Source organism: Melozone crissalis, unplaced genomic scaffold, assembly GCF_028551555.1.
Source record: "Melozone crissalis strain CALT ecotype California unplaced genomic scaffold, PUWL_Pcris_2 ptg000027l_1, whole genome shotgun sequence".
NCBI classification, from domain to species: domain Eukaryota; kingdom Metazoa; phylum Chordata; class Aves; order Passeriformes; family Passerellidae; genus Melozone; species Melozone crissalis.
This window is the reverse complement of record NW_026535805.1, coordinates 5,550,785-5,571,893: the sequence shown is the minus strand read 5'-3', so window position 1 is coordinate 5,571,893 and position 21,109 is coordinate 5,550,785. Positions and strand designations below refer to the sequence as shown.

Genomic DNA, 21,109 nt, shown 5'->3' with positions numbered 1-21,109 from the left:
TAGCAAATTTCCTATGTTCTTTTTCCAGAAAGAGAATAGATTTATTGGACATAATTAGTTTGTTTTAAATCATGGCTGCTTATCACTCTTACCTTTGTCATCACAGAAGTTGTTTGTAGTTTTTGTTATCTAAATATTTGTGGCATTCCTTTAGTGATTATGCATGCCAGCATTTACAGCTGCTCTCCATTAAAATGAGCCTGACTGCTCTGCAGCTACTTTTTCACCATTTAGGAAAAATTGGCTTGTGGTTTGGAAGGGGGCTCAGCTCATTTGGCATCCTGGAGGTGTGTCATGTTTTTTGGATGTGTCAGTGGAGATGCATTGGGTGTGTTAGCAAGGATGTGCCTGTTGGGTCACAGGCTGGACCAAGCAGACAAAGGAGAGCTGCATTTCCACTGCTCCCTGTCCTGCTAGTCATGAGTGCACCTAAAAAATGTGTACAGTACAGAGTTAAGAATGCCCAGCAAATGCAGCCAATTCTGTGAATCTCAGCTTTACTGCAAAAGTAAATAAATCTGGTATTGTAGAGGATTAGCGGTGGAGTGTGTTGCAGTTATAAATAGTCACCGGGGTTCATGATTGTGAGCTACATTTACACACCTTTCCTCCCAGTGACAGAAATAAATTGAAAGGTGACAGGAAGGTGATGGATGAAGAATTGATGGATGCAACTGTCCTCTCTTGGCTTCTTTTTCAAAAGGGAAAGCACTGTTTTGTATTTCTGTCATGCACAGAACCAGTACCTTTCCTGAGGACCATGGAAAAGGTAGCACAGAATTCAGCTTTGTATTTGCAGTTCTGGAGCTTGGGGATCACTCACTGCTTCATTAGTTCATGTGTAGGAGAAAGGAGATTAGTTTCTATTAATTACTATAAATCCCTTACAGCATCTTCTGTGGTGGAATTAATAAGCAATTAGTTGCTGCTGGAAGCTATTGAGATTTCAAATATATAAAAAAGTAATGATGAGTCAGAACTGTATCACATTAGCTTTGTATGAATGGTGAGGTTGAGGATGACCATGAAATGGTGACAGTGACAAAATCCCACCAGCCATCCAGACAACTGCCATTTCAGACTGGTGTCTGTAAGATCTGAAGCATTTTTAATTCTCCTTAATTCCTATTCAGGACCAGCTCTGAAGGGATGAGTTTGTATTCAAGGGCGTGTTTCTTGGCTGTCTGCTGGAAGGGTTTTGCTGAATGACTTATTTGGACTAATGTAATTAAGCTTCTATCTGAGCCAAGCCCATACCTGAGTGAGTGTGCTGTGGGGCTCCTGGGCACACTGTCCTTGCTCTCCCTTCTCACAGATGGCAGGGCAGGGCTGGGGCTGCACAAAGCTCCCCAAGCAGCTTTGTGCAGCACAAGCAGCAGGTGACACCAGGGTCTGCTGATTGCAAAATGCTTTTGACAAGAAAATTGAAAATGTTCCCGTGGTGTAACACTGAAAGCAGAAACTCTATCTCAGGTGCACATGCAAAATTTCAGGCTTGAGGGGATCTTTCTGCTCTCTCAGATGTCTAAGGGGAGGGTGTGGATAAGACAGGAACAGAGTCATCCTAGGGTTGCAATAATAATAAGGACAAAAGGCAAAAGTCACAAGTTGCAAAAAGGGAATATGCAATTTAAATTTCCTGGGGAAAAGTTTCAGAACAGATTGGCCCGAGAGGTAGTGGAGCTCTGCTGACAAAGCCCAGAGCAACCTAAACTGGTGGTGATGGCACTGAGAGAAGATAAGAGACCCTTCTGACCTAAAGTGTAGTCTGTAGTCCTAGACTACCTTCACAAGTCCTTGCATAGTGTGCTTTATGAAGAGGTTACTTCAAACAGGATTTTTTGGTTAGCATTGGAAGGTTTTAGTTTCAGCAGAGAGAAATCCACTGCAGGCAGATTGTGTTGTTCTGTGATGCTGTAAGCAGAGGCAGGCAGAGGATTCACTTCCAAAGCATATCTTTTCATTTTTAGAGGGACTTTTTTTTTTTTTTAACTCTCCCTTATGCATTTTGTCAGGAACATCCAGCATGAACTAGATAAGTAACTCTTACACAGGCTCAGATCTATTGTTTAAAATGAATCACAAGTGAAAAACTGTTGTTGCAGAACCACTCTGTGTAACAGTCTGGAGCAGATTGGAAAAGCTCCAACTTGCTTCTCATACTCATATATTTTTATGGTCTCTGGTGCTGTGATAGATTTTTGGTTTCTGAGATTTGAGTTTAGCTTTTAGATTTACTTGAACTGCTGGAACAATGAAATGTGGTTGTGTGGTGAGGCTGGCAGCTGAGTATAGCAGATAAAAGGCTTATCTGTCTTCTAGTGCATTGTTCAACATTTTTAAAAGTTGCTTCTAATTTCAAATGGGAACAATACAGAGAGGATTAGCTTTGTCTTAACAAATGCAACAAAACAGTACAAATTATGTGCAAAGGCATCTAGGCTGAAACTGTTACTTGTACCTCTAAGGTGCGTGCAGTGTATGGATGTTGACACACAGTTCAATTTTCTTCTTTATTCTGGCTCAAATATCTGCTTTTTAGACTTTTAATTTCATCTTTGTCTCCTTTTCTGTTTTCATTCTCACTTTCCTTTTTCCTTTGTACAGACCATTTCCTTATAGCCTGTCCTAAGCTATGTCCTTACCTGCCTATCCTGCAGGTACTTCCTCCCTTTTCTTTCTTATCTCTTTTTTGTAACCTTTTTTCTGATACCTTCTCTGCCATCCTTAGCATTAGTCATGCACAATCCCACTTTCATTCCTTAGTTATTGTTACAAAATTGTATATTCTCTTCTTTATGCCCTTTCCAAGGGTGGAAGGATGTGATTTTGCTTCTGCAGAAAAACCTCCAGCAGTTCATTGAAAAGGCTCTTTGCCAGCAGTAGTGATCCCACAGACCCCAGGCCTCCCCCCTCCAAGGCAGCACTGGAACAGAACAAGCTTATAACTGGGTGCAGCTCCTGGGGGGCTGTGGAGATCTGGGGGTCTTTGGAGCAGACTGTGAAGTTTGTGCTGTTGGGCTTTCCTGAGCTTGCCCTTGCATGCACACTCAGCAGAGTGCTGTGCTGATGCCTCTGTAGGCTTTCTCTGGTGCCTGCCCAGGGTGACCTGTCCCAGGCTTCCTTTCCAAAGCAGATTTCTTGTCACCTCTGATTAGTGTGATATAAAAAGATGTTTCTTCAGTCTTCTGTCTGCCACTGATTTATTCTGGTCAATGGCAGCCTCTTGAAAGTTTCATTGCCCAGCTTCATTTTTGCACATTAACTGAGTTCTGTAAATCACTGCTTCCCCTGCCCCCCAGTTTTTCAGTATTTTATACTTTTTGCTTGGGGCAGTTATCTACATGACAGATCAGCAGCAGACCTTAAGTGAGTTATGGCTTTGACTCCTGAACCTGGTGCTTAGAAATGTGGAAGCAGAGAGGCACAATGTGTTCAGCTCCTGGTTTTCTGGCTGGTGTTACAGCCATGGTGTGGGCTGAGTCAGTGTCAGGTCTGGAGCCAATACAGTGATATTGAAAGGTGCTGGAATCCTATTGTCAACAGTGCTTGTCCTCCTCTTTGTGAGTTATATGGCCTTGTATGCTAGAAAACCTTCTAGCTTTTGACTTGAATTTCACATATTAAAAAGGAGAAATTGAAGAAATGTTTTATTTCCCAAGTTGCCTTTCTTTTTTACAGTAAAATCAATGATGAAGTGAACACAATCTACCTGTCTTTTTCCTCTGCTGTTTGCCAATGATGCATCAAGTTACAGGGGAGGAATTTAAGAGCAGCTCATGGTGGCATCCAGCCAACTCAGTGAGAGAGGCTGCCTGCAGAATTCTGTGGCTAATGAAATGGCCTATTTCATTGATAGGTATTGATCAGCATTGGTGTGTGTTTCTAGGGCTGATTGCACAGAAAGGGTCTTAGGGAAGGAAACAAGCTGTACACTATGGTGATTGACCTTGGTGTCCACCAAAGCCACTCTGTTGCTTCCCCTCCTCAACTGACAGGGAAGAAAATGTAACAAAAGGCTCGTGGGTCAAAATTAGGAGTGGGAGAGGTCACTCAGCAATTACAGTCATGGGCAAAGCCCACTTAACTAGGGGAAAAATTAATTCAACTTACTACCAAACAAATCAGAATAGGGTAATGAGAGATAAATCTTAAAAACACCTTCTCCCCATCTGTCTGTTCTTCAGTCTTGATTTTTCTACCTCCTCCCACCCAGCAGTGCAGGGGGACAGGGAATGGGGGTTATGGTCAGTTCCTCACATGTTGTCTCTGCACTCCTTCCTCCTCAAGGGGAGAAGTCCTCACATCCTTCCTCTGCTCCAGCATGGGTCCCTCCCATGGGGACAGTCCTCCATGAACTTTTCCAGTGTCAGTCCTTCCCATGGGCTATAGTTCTTTGTGAACAGCTCCAGCCTGGGTCTCTCACAAGGGGTACAGTCCTTCAGGAACAGGCTGCTCCAGCCTGTGGATCCTGTGGGTTCCCTCTGGTGTCCCCTTGGAGTCACAAGTCCCCTGCAAACCTGCTCCAGCATGGGCTTCTCTCTCCATCATTCAGATCCTTTCAAGAACCTGTTCCAGCATGCTCTTCCCATGGGGTCACAGCCTCTTTTGGGCATCCACTTGCTCTGGCATGGCATCTGTAATGTGATGGAGGTGGATCTCTGTTCCCACATGGGCCTCCATGGCTGCAAGGACCCTCACCATGGCCTGCAGGGGAAACTGCTCCGGTGTTGGGAGCACCTCCTGTGCCTCCTTCTGCACTGACCTTGGGGTCTGCAGGGCTGTTGTTCTCTCTTGTTCTTACTCCTCTTTGTCAGCTGCAGTTGTGCAGATTTCCCCCCTTCTTAACTGTGTGATCCCAGAGGTGCAGCCACTGTTTTGGGCTGGCTGGCATTGGCTCCACTAGACGCAGGGAAAGCTTCTCACAGAAGCCACCCCTGTAGTCCCCTGCTACCAAAACATGGCTGTGCAAGCCCAGTACACACCCAGTACACCTTGGGTTTGCATCTTGGGCTTGTGCAGACTGTGTTGGAAGGAAGGCTGAAGGAGCGTAAGAAGTTGTGAGACAAGGAGGAGCTAAATGCAGGTCTGTTATGGTGGGCAGTGACAACTCCTAATGTTCATATCAAGTCAAGTGCTGAGGACAAGGAGAGAAATCATGGCAGAGAAGAAGGTGCGGGGCAAGCAAGTGACCCTTGTGTCCTTTAAAGGAAAGAGCTGAGGAAAAGCAGTGGCACCAAGTGTCTCAATACTGTTAGGGCTGTATTGCTGTAAGTATGGCATACTTGCTGGCAGGAATGCTGCTTTCTGTGCTTGGAATCAGTAGAATGCAAGCTCGCTGTGCTGCAGGACTGTAGTGCATGCCATCACCCTTAAAACATTTCATTGAGAAGTCTTTTGTCCCCATCTCAATTGTGTCTTGCCATGAGATACAAGTGCAAGGTCATAAGGGTTGTTCCATAGTCCTGTGCCTGACAGAGGAGATGAGCCTTGTAGAAATTGTTCCTTCTTTGTAGAAAAGCAACTAAAAAATGCATTGACAGTGTGTAAGCAGCACATTGAGTGTCTTCCTAGACAAGGGGCTGGGCATCTTCGTCCTCTAAAGAGTCTCAAACTGCAGAAGCTACAGATAAGGGGAGTTCACAGAGTTACTCATTTATGACCAAATTCAGCAAGTTATTGGGTAAAATAGAACAAGGCCACACTATATTCAAGGTATTGAATCCAATTGAAACACCTGATAAAAGTCAAGGAAAGAAGGACCTCACTGTAGCACCTAACTAATAAATCTATTCTGAGAGAAAGAGCAGGAGCCACAGGAGTTTTGTTGCTGAGATTCACTGGATTTTGGACATGGAAATTAGTGGGATTCTGCTCATGCTGCTATCGAGTGACAAGAATTTGCCTTTCATGTAGGTAAAATAAGGCCGTGCTTTGTAGTATTTCTGTGTAATGATGGGCTCCCTGCTTCTCTTTACTTTGCTGTATTTGAACTGGTTATAATTAGCAGTGACACACATTTGGCAGGCAGTGGGGGGCAGGTGGCCATGCCACTTAGCAGAGCTGCAGCTTGGGAAGCAGTGAGTGCTGGCCCAGCCCTGCTCTGCCAGCTCAGGTGTAGCAGCTGACCCTGCTGAAACCCTGGCCCCCCCAGCTTCTGGTTTTTGTGTGTGAATTCTGCTGCTGAGCCAGACTTCATATCTTTTTTTATAGTATTTGACAATGGCTTTCCAACAGCATTCAGCACATCTGTCTATTTGGGCAAAATCAGGCTTTGGGACGAAAATAGCTGTGTCATGATGTACAGAGGAGTTTATCAGCTGGTCTGGTACTATTTTCATTTTGTCTGTCATTAACTCCATTACTTCTTGTTGCCATGCAGTTTTATTAAAGGGTGATAAAGAACATTATCGTTTCTTAAATCCAGTACTAGTCAAATTTGAATAAACTGTAGTTAATTATACATTCACTTGGAAACCTGATGTGATGTAAAACAGAATTACATAGTTCCCCTTCCTCTGTTGTTGTTGTTGCTAAGTGTTTTTCCTACTAGTCTGGTATTCCCAAAGAACAGTGTCTCATTTTTCTGTTGTTTTAACTTTCCAAAGTAGTTCCCTTGTACTTTCAGAGTGGTGATTCAAAATAAAGGCTAAAATTTCAGGAATTATTTCAAATGTCTGAGGCAGTCCCTGTCTATCTTCCCCCCTTAATTGAGCAAGCATTGAATGTTAAATTATAATAATAAATGTTAAAGGGGAAAATGTCACAAAAGAACTAATTTGGTCACAAATTAAGATATCTCATGTTACAGTGAGCTGCAAACTGGTTTCACTTGGATCTCCTCCTCAACATTGCCAGATGTAAATATCAAAATACCAAAAATCTGATTGCACAAGGTGTGTTAATATCTTGAAAATAATTTTAGAGCTTTGTTTCATTGGCATTTTCTATCATGATTTTGATTTCTTGGCCATTGGCTTTGGTCCAGTTGTGTTTCAGGTAGCTTTCAACAAATATCATGGCTGAATGCAAACTCTAGTTTCAGTGAAAAGCTGAGTTTTTTATGCAATTCCAGCACCTGGGGCTTTTTAAAAATCTAGCTTGCCCAAGATAGGAATTTTGCTTTCTGTAACTTTAGCTAGAAGTTGAACATTACAGTTTCTTTTTGTCTCTGTGTTTGAGCTGATTTTCAACTCAAGAAGGAAAATAGAAAGTTGAAGGTTGAAATAATCATATGAGGAGCACTTAAATGGACTTAGAGAGGCTGTGGGGGAAATGCATTCCTTTCTATGTGCCAGTGTTAAGTTCTCACTTTCCTAAGTACTTGTTGGTTTTTTGTTTGTTTGTTTGTTTGTTTTTTAATTCTTAGTGCTATTTTGAGAGAAGTAGAATTTCTTTGCTTTGGATTTGGTTTTGGGCCTTTTTTTCAGGACAATTATGACCTGCAAATTTTGCTTTTCTAAAAATGTTTTGGTTTTTTTTAATCTGGTCATTTCATGTTAAAATGAAATCAATAAATGAATTTGTAACTCTTCCCCTGACCACTGCCATAGTCACTCCACCATGGAAGGGCACTGGGCTGGTCAGGCAGTACCTGCCCTTGGTAAAGCTGTGCTGGCTGTCTCAAATCACTCCCTGTTCTCCTTGTGTCTCAGCAGAGCTTCTCAGAGGATCTGTTCCAGGATCTTACCAGGCACAGACAGGTCACTAGTTCCCAGGTTCCTCTTTTCTATCCATTTTAAATCTCTGTTTCCCTTTTTCCAGTCACCAGGGACTTCACCTGATTCCATGACTTCTCAGATACCCTGGAGAGTGGCTTGGTAACTACAGCCACTTCCCTAGGACTCTGGGGTACATCTCTTTAGGTTCCACAAAATTATGTATATTCAGGTTCTTCTAGTGAGAACAAACATAATCTGCTCTTAGAGTGGGAAGGGCTTTGCTCCCCCAGTGCCCTTCTTGTGGTCCCTTAACTACAGGGAACTCTATGGAAAACTGGTAGAAATGTTCTCATACAGAACATCAGTAGAATGCCACATGTAGAATGGAAACTAACCTGTATTCATCCCTTGGCTTTGGTTGCATCTAAGAAAATGCCTTTTAAAGTTATGGCACAAGCCACAATCATTCTGAAGAAAATACCCTGGAAAGGCTGTGTAGAAAAAATCCCCACGTGGATTCTCAAACATGCATAACAAAACTCACCTTCTGAACCTGTGCATTTTATATATTGTGATGGCTTTGCTCTTTTGTCCAAGTAGCCTGTGTACAGTGCAGCAAATGTGACCATATGTTATATTGTTGGGTTCTAATAAGGTTCTCCTTGAGATGAAATACTTTAAGCAGTAATAAAGAATGATGGGAAGCAAATGCACTAAATAAATAAATGGGGTTGTAACAAAATTGTCATGCCACATCCATATGTGTGTATCTATGTGAATTCAAAGGAAAGAAATAAGTAAACATGACATGCTAACATCCAAAGCTTGTGCCAGATGTCTGTTCTTGAAGTCCTACATGAATCAAGAAAAGCTGTTGAGTTTAATTAAAAGTTGATTCTGATCTACTTAGCTTGTTCTCATGCTCAGTAGAGAGCTCGTCAAGCAAAGACTACATCTGTGAAAGTAGGAAAACCTCTGTTGTGTTGTCCTTGGTGTGTGGCTCCCAGTATTTAATTCCCACTGTACTTAATGAAGTAGAGGGAAAAAATAGACCTGATTTTAGTTTTCTCCAATTCCTGTTGGTATCCAAGGAATTCTCTGTGCTGGAGAATATAAATTCTCTAATACCTAGAAATGAGAAGTTAGGAAGCTCTTGCTGGAGCAGAGAGGGAGCTATTGCATGCTTGATATCACACATTCAGCCTTTTTGGACAGAAAAGGAAATTTCAGGGCTGATCTACAGACTGATGTTGCAAACAGGGTAAATCAAAATGCCAATGTGTTTGAATACAAATGAGAATGACAGTGAGGTCAGCTCTTCATGGTTCACATTACCAGTGTTCATTGCCATTTTTTCCTCTTGAGAGATACTCCCAAAAACCAGATTAGAGCTCTCAAAAGTGAATGGGAATCGTGGTAAATTTGGAAATGTTCCAGGAAGAGCAGTTTGTATGGACCACAGCATATATGGGATTTACTGTAGTTTGATGTTTATATCTTACATTTCATAGAATCATAGAATGGTTTGGGTTGGAAGGGCCATAACGACCATCTGGTTCCAACCCTTTTGCCATGGGCAGGGACACTTTCCACTAAACCAGGTTGCTCAAAGCCCCATCAGTTCTACATCAAGGACACAAAACTTCTAGCTGGTGCAGAAATAATTGGAATATATAGTGAAATGGAAAATTCTTATCTTTAATTTCACAGAGGAGGAAACAATGAGTTATTGGTCTGAGTGTTGCAGAGCCAGAAAGAAGACATGGATTGCATGTTCTGGTTTTCCTCTTTGAAGTACTCAAATTCTGCTGGGCAACTTTGAAACAGAATTAAGAGGGCAGTAGGTATTTGAGAGCAATTTAAAGTTGAGCAGGTGTGGTCTGGGTCAAGGTACATGAGTGATTCTGTTCACAGGTCAGAAGGGTAGATATCTAGTTTATGGTACTGTGCTTAAAATTACAAGGTTGGGTAATGGGAGAATGAGAAGAATTTTCACGGTTTTCAGTGATGTCACCTCAAACAATGGTCTCCAAAGTAGATAGGCAAATACTAAATTGGTTAACAGAATTGCAAGATAAGTATTTCCACTATGAAATTCAGCAACATCCACTGGAGTCAGTTCCCATTAAAAGGCAAAATTACTTTCTTTGATACTGGGGGCTCAGCTCCCAGAGAAAGGGAATTACTTTGGGGGAGGCTGTACCAGTGTGGGAGTGTTTCTTTCAATCACCTCAAATGACTTCCTTAGACAATCCTGCTTCCTATGATGAAAGTGCCAGAATAAATATGCCTAAATTAGATGCAGGGATGTATTTCAAACAATGCTCATTCAGAAATCCTGCCTGGTTTGTTCAATGTGCCATTTGTTACAGCAAATATGCAGGATGGCAGGAAACAGCTTGCTGTGCATTTCTTCCCTGCTTAAATGGCTTGTTGAGCTGATAATTAATAAGCAACAGGACATTAGGTTTATTGTAACTTTGCTGGATGGATGGTTAATCACTGGAGGTAGAAAGTACAGGAAATGTCTTATCTATTAAGGCTTTTCACATCTGTAGGAATGGCAGCCACTGATGTATGGAGTAGTACACTCCCTAAGAACTGTGGTATGCACATGAATTATTAGTGTGTGAAAATCCTACCTGCGGTTCTTAAAGTATTCTCATTTTCTTCAGCTGAACACCAGGTACAATAGTTTAGAGAGTCTTAAAATCACAGAGTCTTAAAATTACAAAGTAAGAGAAATTTGGGCTAAATAGCAGTCATATGTGGCTTCTGTGGATGCATCTCCATTGACATTCACTTAAACATAAACAATGATTCAGGACTACACAGAGATTAGAGTATTGCCTGCTAAATCCTTGAAAACCAGAAGCTTCTAAAATATCCTCCAATTTTCCTTTGCTAGTTCTGCTGGAATCTGTTTCTGTTCAGACGCAGCGCTGCAGGGAGGCTGCGTCTCCTGCACACGTGCCGAATGCGCGGTGCAGGCAGTAGTACAAGGCAGGCTTGTGTTCAGCAGGACAGGAGGCTGACATGCAAGGCATATCCTGTGGGTAGGTCCTGCCACAAACAGCTGGGTGCTGGGGAGGGCTGCTGAGCATGGTCCTGCTGTGTGTGTGTCCTCCAGGAAGACGATGGAGGGGGAGCAGGTGCTGCTGACTTACAGGATGATGAGAGTGTGGATGCTCATCATAAGCAGCTGGCTGTGAGTAACACTGCTGCACAGGAAGCTTTGCTGTGCCTCTGGCTGTCTCTCTTAGCAGTTTCTGTTCTTGTTTCCTCTTAAGGTCAGCTCTTGTGTTAAGGTGATCAAAGTGAATCTTCCAGACAGGGATGAGAGAAGCTCGGGGCGATGAGCGCATTGATCGCGCATGCGCCTCCCGCTTGTGGATGGCAGTGCTGGGCCTGGACTTTAACAATGGGCTGCATCAGGGACTCCCTCGTGTGCTGATGAACCCACCTGCTCCTCAGAGCCCCCTTCAGTGTGCACACAGGTGATTGCTCATGCTGACAGTCTGTGCAGTGCGCTGGGGCTGCCTCGCCTTCTGGATTTCAGTTAAAGCTGAGAGTCAGGGCATTGCCTTGTTCCTCTGTTTTTGTCACTGCACTGCAGCTTGTGGGAGCAAGTTCTAAGTGTTGTTCCCACTGAAAATACAGTCCTAGAGTCTAAAGGTGTGTAAATATAAAAGGCCTGGTAAAGCTAAAACGCTCTACACCCATTTTAAAATCTCTTTTTGCTGCTAGAGATGGTAAAATAACTTGAAGGATTTTCAGCCCCTTATGAGCAATATTCACTCCCAAGCTTCTGCTGGGGCATGGAGTAGCAAGGGCACAGCTGCATATTGAAGGCCTTTCTCAGTTCATGCTTACTTAATGTGAGCATCACTAGGGAGTAATGAAATTTTTGCATTTGAACTGTTTAGTTCTTTGAAGAGGCACTTTTTAGTTCATCTTCAGAAGCTTGAGGGCATTTCTTCATGGCAGTCTGCTAATTCCAGGACAGTGCTAACAGGTTGTTTCTAAGTGCTTGTCACGTTTACTTCTCTGCTGGGGCTGCAGTGTCAGAGGAGTCAGTGAGGAGCAGCAGGGAAAGAGCTCCATGATCAATCAGATAGGACAGTGGCAACACTTCATTGTCTCTGCTTTGGAGAGCACCAGATGCCTGGCTGCTTGGATGCACTTCAGAGCAATGGCAGATGCTTTGACCTGGATGCAAACAGCAAGGTTTGTAGCAGTTAGGTGGTAACAGCTTGGAATTCCCTTCCTCCTGAGAGGCAGCAGGCACTCTTTCACTTCAAATGGAAATTATTGGCCAGTGTCCTGTGCTGGACTTGTTCTAATCCAGAAGATTCTTTCTTGGAAGCCAGAGCAGGACAGGAAGTGGTTTTCTTGTCTCAGGGAGGTATTGAATCTCCAAAAAAATCTCTGTCATAATGTGCGTTAAAACTAGTCAAAAAGCAGTTAGTTTTCCTGACCTGTCAGATACGGTCTAGGGAGGTGAGTTTGCCTTGGATTTAATCTTCATTTACATTTGAAATTTTTAAATTGAAAAATAAAATCTTAGCTTGCATTTCAAAACAAACATTTGTGGGCAGGGATTACTCTTTTATCCTGATGTAGGAAATGGTAAAAGGTTTTCTTTCATTGGGATTTTTTAAAATGAGAGACCACCCACAGAAAGCTTATATGAATTTGGCTCTCCCTGTCTAAAGTTGCAGCCCCAGTGTGCGAGTATATTTTGGGTGAGGAAAGTTCTCAGCTCATTACTAGTAACTAAATACCTTGTGTAGAATATCAGGATATTTTGGTGATCTCCTAGTGCAACATATTTTCACATGTCAAGTTTGAATGTTTTGTCCTGTAGGCTCAGCATCAGGTTCTTTAAAGGGAGAGAAGTTCAGTCAGGACTGCAAAGAATTAGAAGTCCTAGATGGAGACAGTAGACTGCAAAAACCCAGCAGGTGACCTACAGTTCTCCTCCAATTGCAGTTCTTCAGCAATCTTTGCCTTGTCAACCATTGGCAACCAATGCAGTGCTTTCCTCCTGGTGGTATTCAGTCTGTACCAAAATGTACGAGTTGTGAGTAGCTCTTTAGAAGATGCAAGATTAGACATTGGTCCAGTTATAGGTACATATGTACTATAAATATATCTGTTTGTAATTGGTTTCTTACTATCTCATGCTTGGAAATTTTTTGTGTGGCTGGTGAGTGTTTCCACTCTGTGCCTCCAGCTCTGACTCAAATTGCTGGATGAATTCTTACCTGCTTAAGGCATTAAACAATTATTTGAAGAGGAAGGATTTCAGCAGGGCTGAAGCTCACTGCACTCTCTCTGATTCTTACATCTTGTTATCCTCACTTTGCTAATTGTCTGGCAGGCAGATGTGCTCTTCTCATGCTGTCTGCATACAAATATTTAATTAAAAGAGGAAGTGGTAATGCTCCTCAGAGGCAGCTGCTGTCCCCATCTCCCAGTGCCGTGTCAGTTTAATAATAGCTTCAAAATGCTGAGAACCAAGGGGTGACCTGGTCAGTCTGGCATCTGGTGCTGTGCAAGGCAGGACCAGGAGCAGTGTCTGTCCATCAGTCTGTCCATCAGGGCGTTTGGCAGCGTGGCTGGCTGCAGGCAGCCTCAGGTGACCCAGCAGCAGCCAGAGCTGTCCTGTGGAGAGCAGGATGCTCATGGAGGAGTCGGGCTGTCAGAGAAACAAAGAACTTGGGGGTGCTGCAAAGCTGGCCAGACTTTCAAAAGCAGAGGAGCTGTGATCACTCAGTAGTGAATACAGGGGACAAAAATCAGTCTGATGGTTCTGCTAAAGCCTTCAGCTGCCCTCCAGGCCCCTTTGATGAGTCATCACACTCAACAGCATCACGGTGCTAACTGGCATCAAAGTGCAGTTTTCCTTTACCAGAAAGCAGCACAATGAAAACTGTCACTAATTTTATTTTTTTCGGTGCAGCAGAAGCACTTTTGGTGTGTGAGGGCAACAGCACTATGCTGACTGCTGCCTTTCTTGTTAGAATGTCTTGGCAAAGGTTATTGAACAGCTTCCTTGGCTTGTTCATCCCACAAGCATGCAGGCAGGATATTCAGAAGCAGGATATTTTTTAAAAAGCCCCACATGGTATATTTTTTTAATAATGAGAACCATTTTTCTGGGTTATAATCAAAACTTGGTATATTTATATATGAAAAAGTTTTGTATAATCATCACAGAAAAGACTGAAAATATAAAGATGCAGAGAGGAAAAGCCATGAGGGGAAAAAAATTCCTTGATTATTGTCTTCTTGCTTTGATCTTGGATTTTTTGATGTTAAGAAATGTTTCAGTTAAAAGCAGGAATTCTCTAGAAAATGTATATGTGCACTAATTCATTAACTAGCCAGCAGGTGAACAAGAGCCATAGCTGGAGAATGAGTTGCCAGTTCACTGTATAACCTGTTGGTTTTACCAGAATACAGTATTCCTGACAGTGATGTAGAAGAATGACAGTCCTTTCCAGGACAATATGTTCCATGCTGCAGGTTTAATAAAAAAAATGAAACTGAAAGGGAAAAAAAATGTAGAGAGAGAGAAAAACCCACACTCATTGAGGACTAAGAGGCAAGTATATGGAAATCAGTTTCATAATTCCTGTTTGTCATTTTCATACAAAGTTTTGAAAGAAAAGTAATTAAAGTAATTGAAGTTATTTCTCTTGGATTGGCATCTGTTAACATCCCCTTGAATATGAAATGAACGTAGTTAATATAATAAAAGATCTCTTTTATTCTGTCTCTCACCTTACCACTTCACCCTGCTGTGGAGTGCTTGAAAATATTTTTTTTCTTCATCTAGTAATGACTATACAAAGCATTTGTTACAGTTCTTCCTTTAAAATAGAAAGAGAGCAAGACTATTTCACTTTTCAGGTTTGCTGGGCATGCTTTAAAATCAGTAAACATGGTCAGATGTTCTCACATAGCAGAATGTGTTTAGCTGTTCAGGTTTAGAAGAAAATCTCCTCTTGCAGGTGTGTGTGTACACGTGCACACACTTGAGTGAATCTGGTATTATGATGGATTAGATGCAGCATCTGATTTGGAGTCCACTGATGAGAAAGCAGCTCTGCCTTATTCTTTCCACTCCTGTTTGTGATGAGATCTCATTCCAGTAATACTGATTAGTATCAGGTAGAGTTTTCCTTTAAGAACTGGAGAGCATCCCTGGCTTATTCCCTACAAAAATAGCCTCTAGTTGGTAATGAGCTTTTGCACAAGCTCATGAGAAAAAAAAGAAAGAAAAATTCTTGATCCAGCTGCTTCTTTTTCTTTCTGCTCCTTTATCTGATTGAAATTCACAATACAGTTTTGCCCAGAGAATGCACCTCTCTCACTTTTGCTTCCACTGGTTTTTTGGTAGTTCATTTTTAATGGTGTTAATGAAACTCACATTTTAAATAGATGAATTAAATTAATAAAAACCTTAACATTGCAAGTGCATAATAACTTTTGATCAGTACAGTACCTTGCTCCTCAAACAAGATATTTACGCAACAGATTTTTAAGGAATCAGCCTCAAGACAAGTAACCCTTTGATTTGATGCCTGAAAAAGAAAAAAAAAATTCTGATACTGACTTTCTGTATTTGCTGCCATACTTCAAAATTTTCATTCTATAAAAGCTTTACTCTTTACATAGCTCTAAAGTATCTGTGAAATTAAGCATCAGGACAACCCTGCCTCCAGCAAATACTTTAATGAAAGTGCCTTAAGAGAACGAGGACAGCTGGGATATTTCATCCTTTTATAATCCTTTCAAATCCATGTAATTTCTCTTCAGTGAGGCAATTTAACTACCAGTGTTCTACGAAGTTTGACATTCCAGTCACAGAATTGACTGGTTGCAGTAATGCTTATTGGTTGGTTCCATTTATTATAAACAGAATTCTCCAGATTTTCTTCATAAAAATTTTCTTCTGTCTGACATGGTAAATCACAATTTTGGAAATTAAATGCTAAGATTCAGATTTTTAGCTGAACTTTTCTTAAAAGGCAGTTTTCATGCAGAGACTGCATTTAATTGTATGAGTTTTGTCAAAGAAACATATGCAGTAAGCATTGATTGCAGAGCTCTACTCATTGTTGAAGCAAATAGTCTTAACTAGGTTTGATTAAAAATATCTTGAAGCTGTGTTCTTGGAAGTTATGGATGTCTGAGCACTATCTTTCAATTCTTGGACTGTTTAATCAAAATATAATCATGGGGTTTAAACAAGCTGAACAGGAAGTTTCTCTGCATAAGTGAATATCATGTATCACCTCCTAGAACATGGATGGGATAAACAGGTTCTGTTTTGTCCTATTTACACATCATCACTCAAAAAGAACTTCTCTGAAATGATTTTGTGAAAAAGCTTCAGCTGTTTTTGTAAGAAAAATTGAGCAATTACAAAAAAAAAGCAGATGATGATGATTGTTGTTGTTGTAAAGTGTGACAGTAGATGATTTAAGGGGATTTCCAATAGCCCAGAAGAGCTGACATTACCTTTGGATATTTAAGACCTTCAGAAAGTCTGGCCCGTACTGAGTCCTCTAGTGTTGAGAGCTTTACATCTCTGCCAGTTTTCCTTTCAAAGAATCATTGCATGGTTTGGGTTGGCAAGAGACCTATAAAGCCATGTAGCTTCAACCCCTGTGCCATGGGCATGGGCTCCTCCCACTAGGCCAGGCTGCTCAGAGCTCCATCCAGCCTGGCCTTGAGCAGCTCCAGGGATCCATCCACAGCTTCTCTGGGCAACCTGTGCCAGTGCCTCAGCACCCTGAGAGGGAAGAATTTCTGTCTGCTGTCTAACCTGCACCTGCCCTCCCTCTGTTTAAACCATCCCCCCTTGTCCTGTCGCTCTCTATCTGCCTCCTCATACTCTCCTTTCCTGCAGGCTCCCTTCAGGTGCTGGAAGGCCACAGTTAGGTCACCCCAAAGCCTTCTCTGCTCCAGGCTGAACAATCCCAGTTCTCCCAGCCTTTCCTTGCATGAAACGTGGCCTACTACATTGTAGTGTCTACATTGTAGGTACTTTGTAAGTAAGAGGAAGATGGACACCAATTTTAGATTCACATTGTGTTTCTAACTTTTGGCTACTTTTAAAAAATATCTTCCTGCATATTTTCTGAGAAAATAGAATCTGAAAATTAGTTAGGACCAAACTTCCTCATTTTCATTATCAAAATAAAAAATACTTGCAAAACACTTTACACAGGGCATGAATTCACTTAGATACTTCTATCACATTATTTACTGCATTATTCTAGAACTTGAATTGACATCCACAGCTACAGCTCTTACTTATTGCATTCCTACATTCGTATAAAATCATCACCTTTTAACTTATTAAACTTTACAGCATGATTCACTAATGCAGTATTTCTTATACAAATTACTTCAACAGATTACCAGAAATATCAGGTATTCAATAAATTCACCAGTGGTTCCTATTAAATTTTAAAGGCATTTGTTTAGAAGGCAAAATGCATTAAAACAAAGGCAAAATGCATTAAAACATCATTTACATGGTAAAAATTAATTAAAAATTAATTCCTTCATCTCCATGCAATTGTGAATGCAACTGTTAAAAGGGATGATTCTTGAGTGTTGGACTGTATCTTTCATCAGCAAGTGCTGGTGTCCACTGGTTTTGCTCCATTGGCATCTCCAGTCTGAAGTCTACACTCTTCCTCCTCTGAATCTCCTTCCTTCACTGCTCTGTGTAAGTTCTCCTCTCTGTTACACCTTGTGCCTGCACCTCCTCTTTCTGCTTTCTAAGATCCTTCATGGAAGCAAATTCCAGTAAGATTCTCTGGCTGCTTTCTGCCAACGGATGTCCATGTCATACATGTTCATTGTCCATCTGGATGCTCCTTCCACATCCACATGATGCTTCTGCACACAAAAATTGCTCAATTAGGTACAGTCTGAAAGATTTTTACAGGGATATTGGTGAGATAATGAGCAGACCTCAGGGAAGCTGCTGCAAGTCTCTTGACAGGGAGTACTTACTCCAGAATTACTGACAGGTCATCCTGACAGAGGAGCATTTTATATTCCCCAAGTCTTTTATTGCAGCATATGTGGGGTCTGTAAAGTGCTTTGATGTTGGAGCTGTATTTAAGTGCTGGGCATTTATTGTCTTGAATCTTTTGGGTTAAGAGTTGTGGACATGGGAGGCTGGTTTTTGTTAAGCTTTCTGTTTTATCTTCTTCACACATGGTCTCCTGCTGCATGGACTTGGCTTAAAATTATAAAATGCAGAATTAAGTATTAAAGAGGATTTTGGAAAGGTCACTGGGTGACTGATGAACAATCTGGACTTACCATGTAAAATCACATGGAGGAAAAAATCCTCCTAATGTGAAACTGGAAGGACTCCTCTTCCTTGCTCAGCTCTGGCATGCCATGTGCCAGCCTGAGGACTCTGCCTCCAAGGCGGGGGCTGAACTCATGCCTACCTGAATTCACAAAACTAACAGAGAGCACCTCTTTTTCTCTAAAACAGAAAATACAGTTTCCATTTTGACTGTTACAGTATTGCTGTCATGTTAATTAGTGGGAAACAATCCTGGGTAGAAGTTGCTTTGTATACAATTTCCTGATAATTCCTGAAAAGACCCTTTTCCTTTACTGTGAGCCATCTTTTAGTTCTGTGTTTCCAGGGCTGTTTGTGTCCATGTCTTTCTGTGTTCAGCAAAACCTCAAAAGCCTGGAGCTGCTCATTTAAGAGAGTCTGATGGTGATTGCTCCTGCCACCTCCAGAGATCTTCTGAAGTGGAAGGAAGATTGGAAAGATCAGAGGGTAAAAATTAGGTTTTAATGGCAGTTCCAAGAGCACGTAGGAGAAGTAGATGTGAGGCTCTCTGTTGTTTTTAGCTGGATTGTGTGCTTTGCATGCAGAATGAGGGGAAAGCTGGGTTCACAGTGTTGTGTGTGCTTGGTTTTCCAAGGCTATCCAATCTTCTCCACTGCTGTTTCCTAATCAGTGACTGATTCATGTGATAAAAAAAATTCCAAGGAGGCTGCCGATTTTGGTTATTGGAGAATTACTTTTGGTACTTCTTTTCCAAATCAGAAGTACCTCAAGCACCTGAAACTTACTAAGTTTTCAGGCAAAACCCTGAGTGCAGGTGATGCCTAAATAGCCAGGAAAGTCAATGAGTGGGGACTTGAAACACATCTCACTGGCTGAATGAGTCCTGCTTAGGCATTCTGGGACAGACTTCCCTTTTGCCATATGAAGAAACGTTACCAGACCTTTTAGAAGTCTGGTGTCTTTCAAATCTACTCCAATGGGATGAGCTTCAGTGAGCAGTTTTCCCACCTATTAGTAAAAAACAGTGAATAAGAACTGATAGGCAGAATAACTTTGAAAGAATATGTTTAACCTAAATATTTCTATACACTTCAATCCTAAGCATTTACTCATGCTGAAATAAGACTTCATACTCTTATTTTTTTTCCAACAGTGATATTAGAAAGCTGAAGAATAACATTACATTTCTGTATTATAATAAACCTTTAAAAAAATTGAATTGATGTATTAGTATGGTTAGGACCACCTCACATTTCTTGCTACAAGACCATTAATTGTTTATTTGCTTTTTGGGGTTTTTTAAAGTTTTTATTTCTCCTTTCCCTCAGGCCAATTCCTAGAGAAACCACTCAGACAAAACCCTTCAGGCACCTCCAAGTGTGGGGTTGGCAGGCTTCTTTCAAAGGCTAGAGGCAAGGCTTGACATCGAGTTGGAGATGAGGAAAAGTAGAAGGGAAGTATGGGGAGCACTTCAGATTTGTGCCTCAGAGGTGAAGAGCAATTGCCTCTGTCAGCATTTGGCTTTTTGGCATGTGGAAATTGACTACTCTTTCCTTACTCTGAAATTCCTGCTGAAGTTAGCAAGGACTGTTGTGTTCTTTTGATATGTAAATGTTATTTAAGTTATTTACAGAGTCTGATCTGAAACTGTGTCAGGATGCAGGACAAAGCCTTAATGCTGATGAATGCTGTGACTTCTTTGCATCCTTCTGTCTTGCTTGTCAGTGCTTGCAGGTGATGCACTGTGGTCTAGGCAGAGATGCAGCCTGGAGCAGACAGCACTGCACTGTAAAGGTGACTCTGACTTTGTCCTGCTCTCTCTCTGGTTTTGGGGAAGAAGAAATCTTTGCCTGGGAGGCACAGATTGCTGCTCTGCTCACATCCTGTGCTTGGTGGTGCACTTTGTTCATGAGAGTAAGAGTTAATGGCAAAAGAGCATGCAGCAGAGCTTGGCAGGTTGTGGAGAAGAGCAGGAGGGTGGTGAAAGGATGAAATGATTTCCATTCACAGAATGATTCTGAAGTTAGGTAAATTTGTAGCTGAAAGGTTACCAAATTCTGCAGTGAGAAAGTCAAGTAGATGGAGAAATTACAGCAAAATTGGTTCAAGTGAAATTTGCAGATTCAGAGCAGACACAGATGTCACCTTTTATTTTCTAAATGCTTTTCATGGAAGTTAGGAGATCTAACACTTTCCAGAAGTAGTTACTTGTTAAACAAATTAATTTGACAGAAGTATTTTGATCTATGCAAAATCATGTCCTGTTTTCACTGAAGTAGACAAAAAGTTGTTTATTTTCCTGTACTCTACTCCAGCTGTTTTACTAGAGAGATACATAATTTTAGAACTCAATTGTTGCTATTTACTAAAATATTGAATGAACTCCTTTTCTCAGATGGAATGGTGTGGGGGATAGTTTGCAGGGTGGGGCAGGAGAGGATTGTGAGAGAAGGTGCTGTCATATACTCATAAATGAGAAGTCCTGAAATGACTCTTGCAAGCAAGTAGTGCATTTTCAAGATGAGGTAGGCATCAGTGTTTCCCTTACTTTCATGCCAAGTCCCTCCAATTACTGAGTGCTCAGCTTGCTGGGAGTGGTTGTCACTGTACAACAAAGAGCATCACACCCTGGCAACCCAGTCATATTTCCTTTAAAATTGGTAGCAAATCCCCACTATTTTGTCAGTACCAGATTTAAATGTCTGAGTCTTCTTTTGTCAGGTAAGCTCATTTTCTACAAAGACCAAAGGATTTAAATCTGAGCCTTATTATGTCATATGAAACTTTTAGTAGGAGCCTATCCTAGATATGTTAAACCTTCCATTTACTGCAGTCAGCCTTGTTTCTTTTACAGACACTTTCATAGCCTTGAGAAGCACCATCAAGGTGTTGTTTTTAAGAAACCTTCTCCAAGCTGTGAGGCTGTCTCACAAAAAGCTAATTTGGGTGAGCTGCATGCTGAATTTTACACAGCCTGCTTTCAATACCCTTGCTGCTCTGTGCTGGCCTGAAGAGCTCTTGCTTGACTCCAGAAGTGAGTCCAAGTTCTGTCACATCAGCTCTCTGCAGGAAGTTGCTGTTTTCAGCTATTGAGCTGCTT

At 41.6% G+C, this 21,109-nt stretch overlaps 1 protein-coding gene across 2 annotated transcripts in view; it reads left to right on the top strand.

Moving 5' to 3' along the window:
* Positions 1-21,109, top strand: part of HHAT (hedgehog acyltransferase) — a 147,003-nt gene that overhangs the window by 108,258 nt on the left and 17,636 nt on the right. Inside the window, exon 12 of one of the 2 annotated variants that reach the window (XM_054279693.1) lies at positions 7,765-8,458. The exons of the other annotated variant lie outside the window; for it this stretch is intronic. Coding sequence (XP_054135668.1) covers positions 7,765-7,784 — 20 coding nt within the window. The 3' untranslated portion in view covers positions 7,785-8,458. Of the gene's footprint in view, positions 1-7,764; positions 8,459-21,109 lie in introns of those variants that run through there. 2 annotated transcript variants of the gene reach the window in all.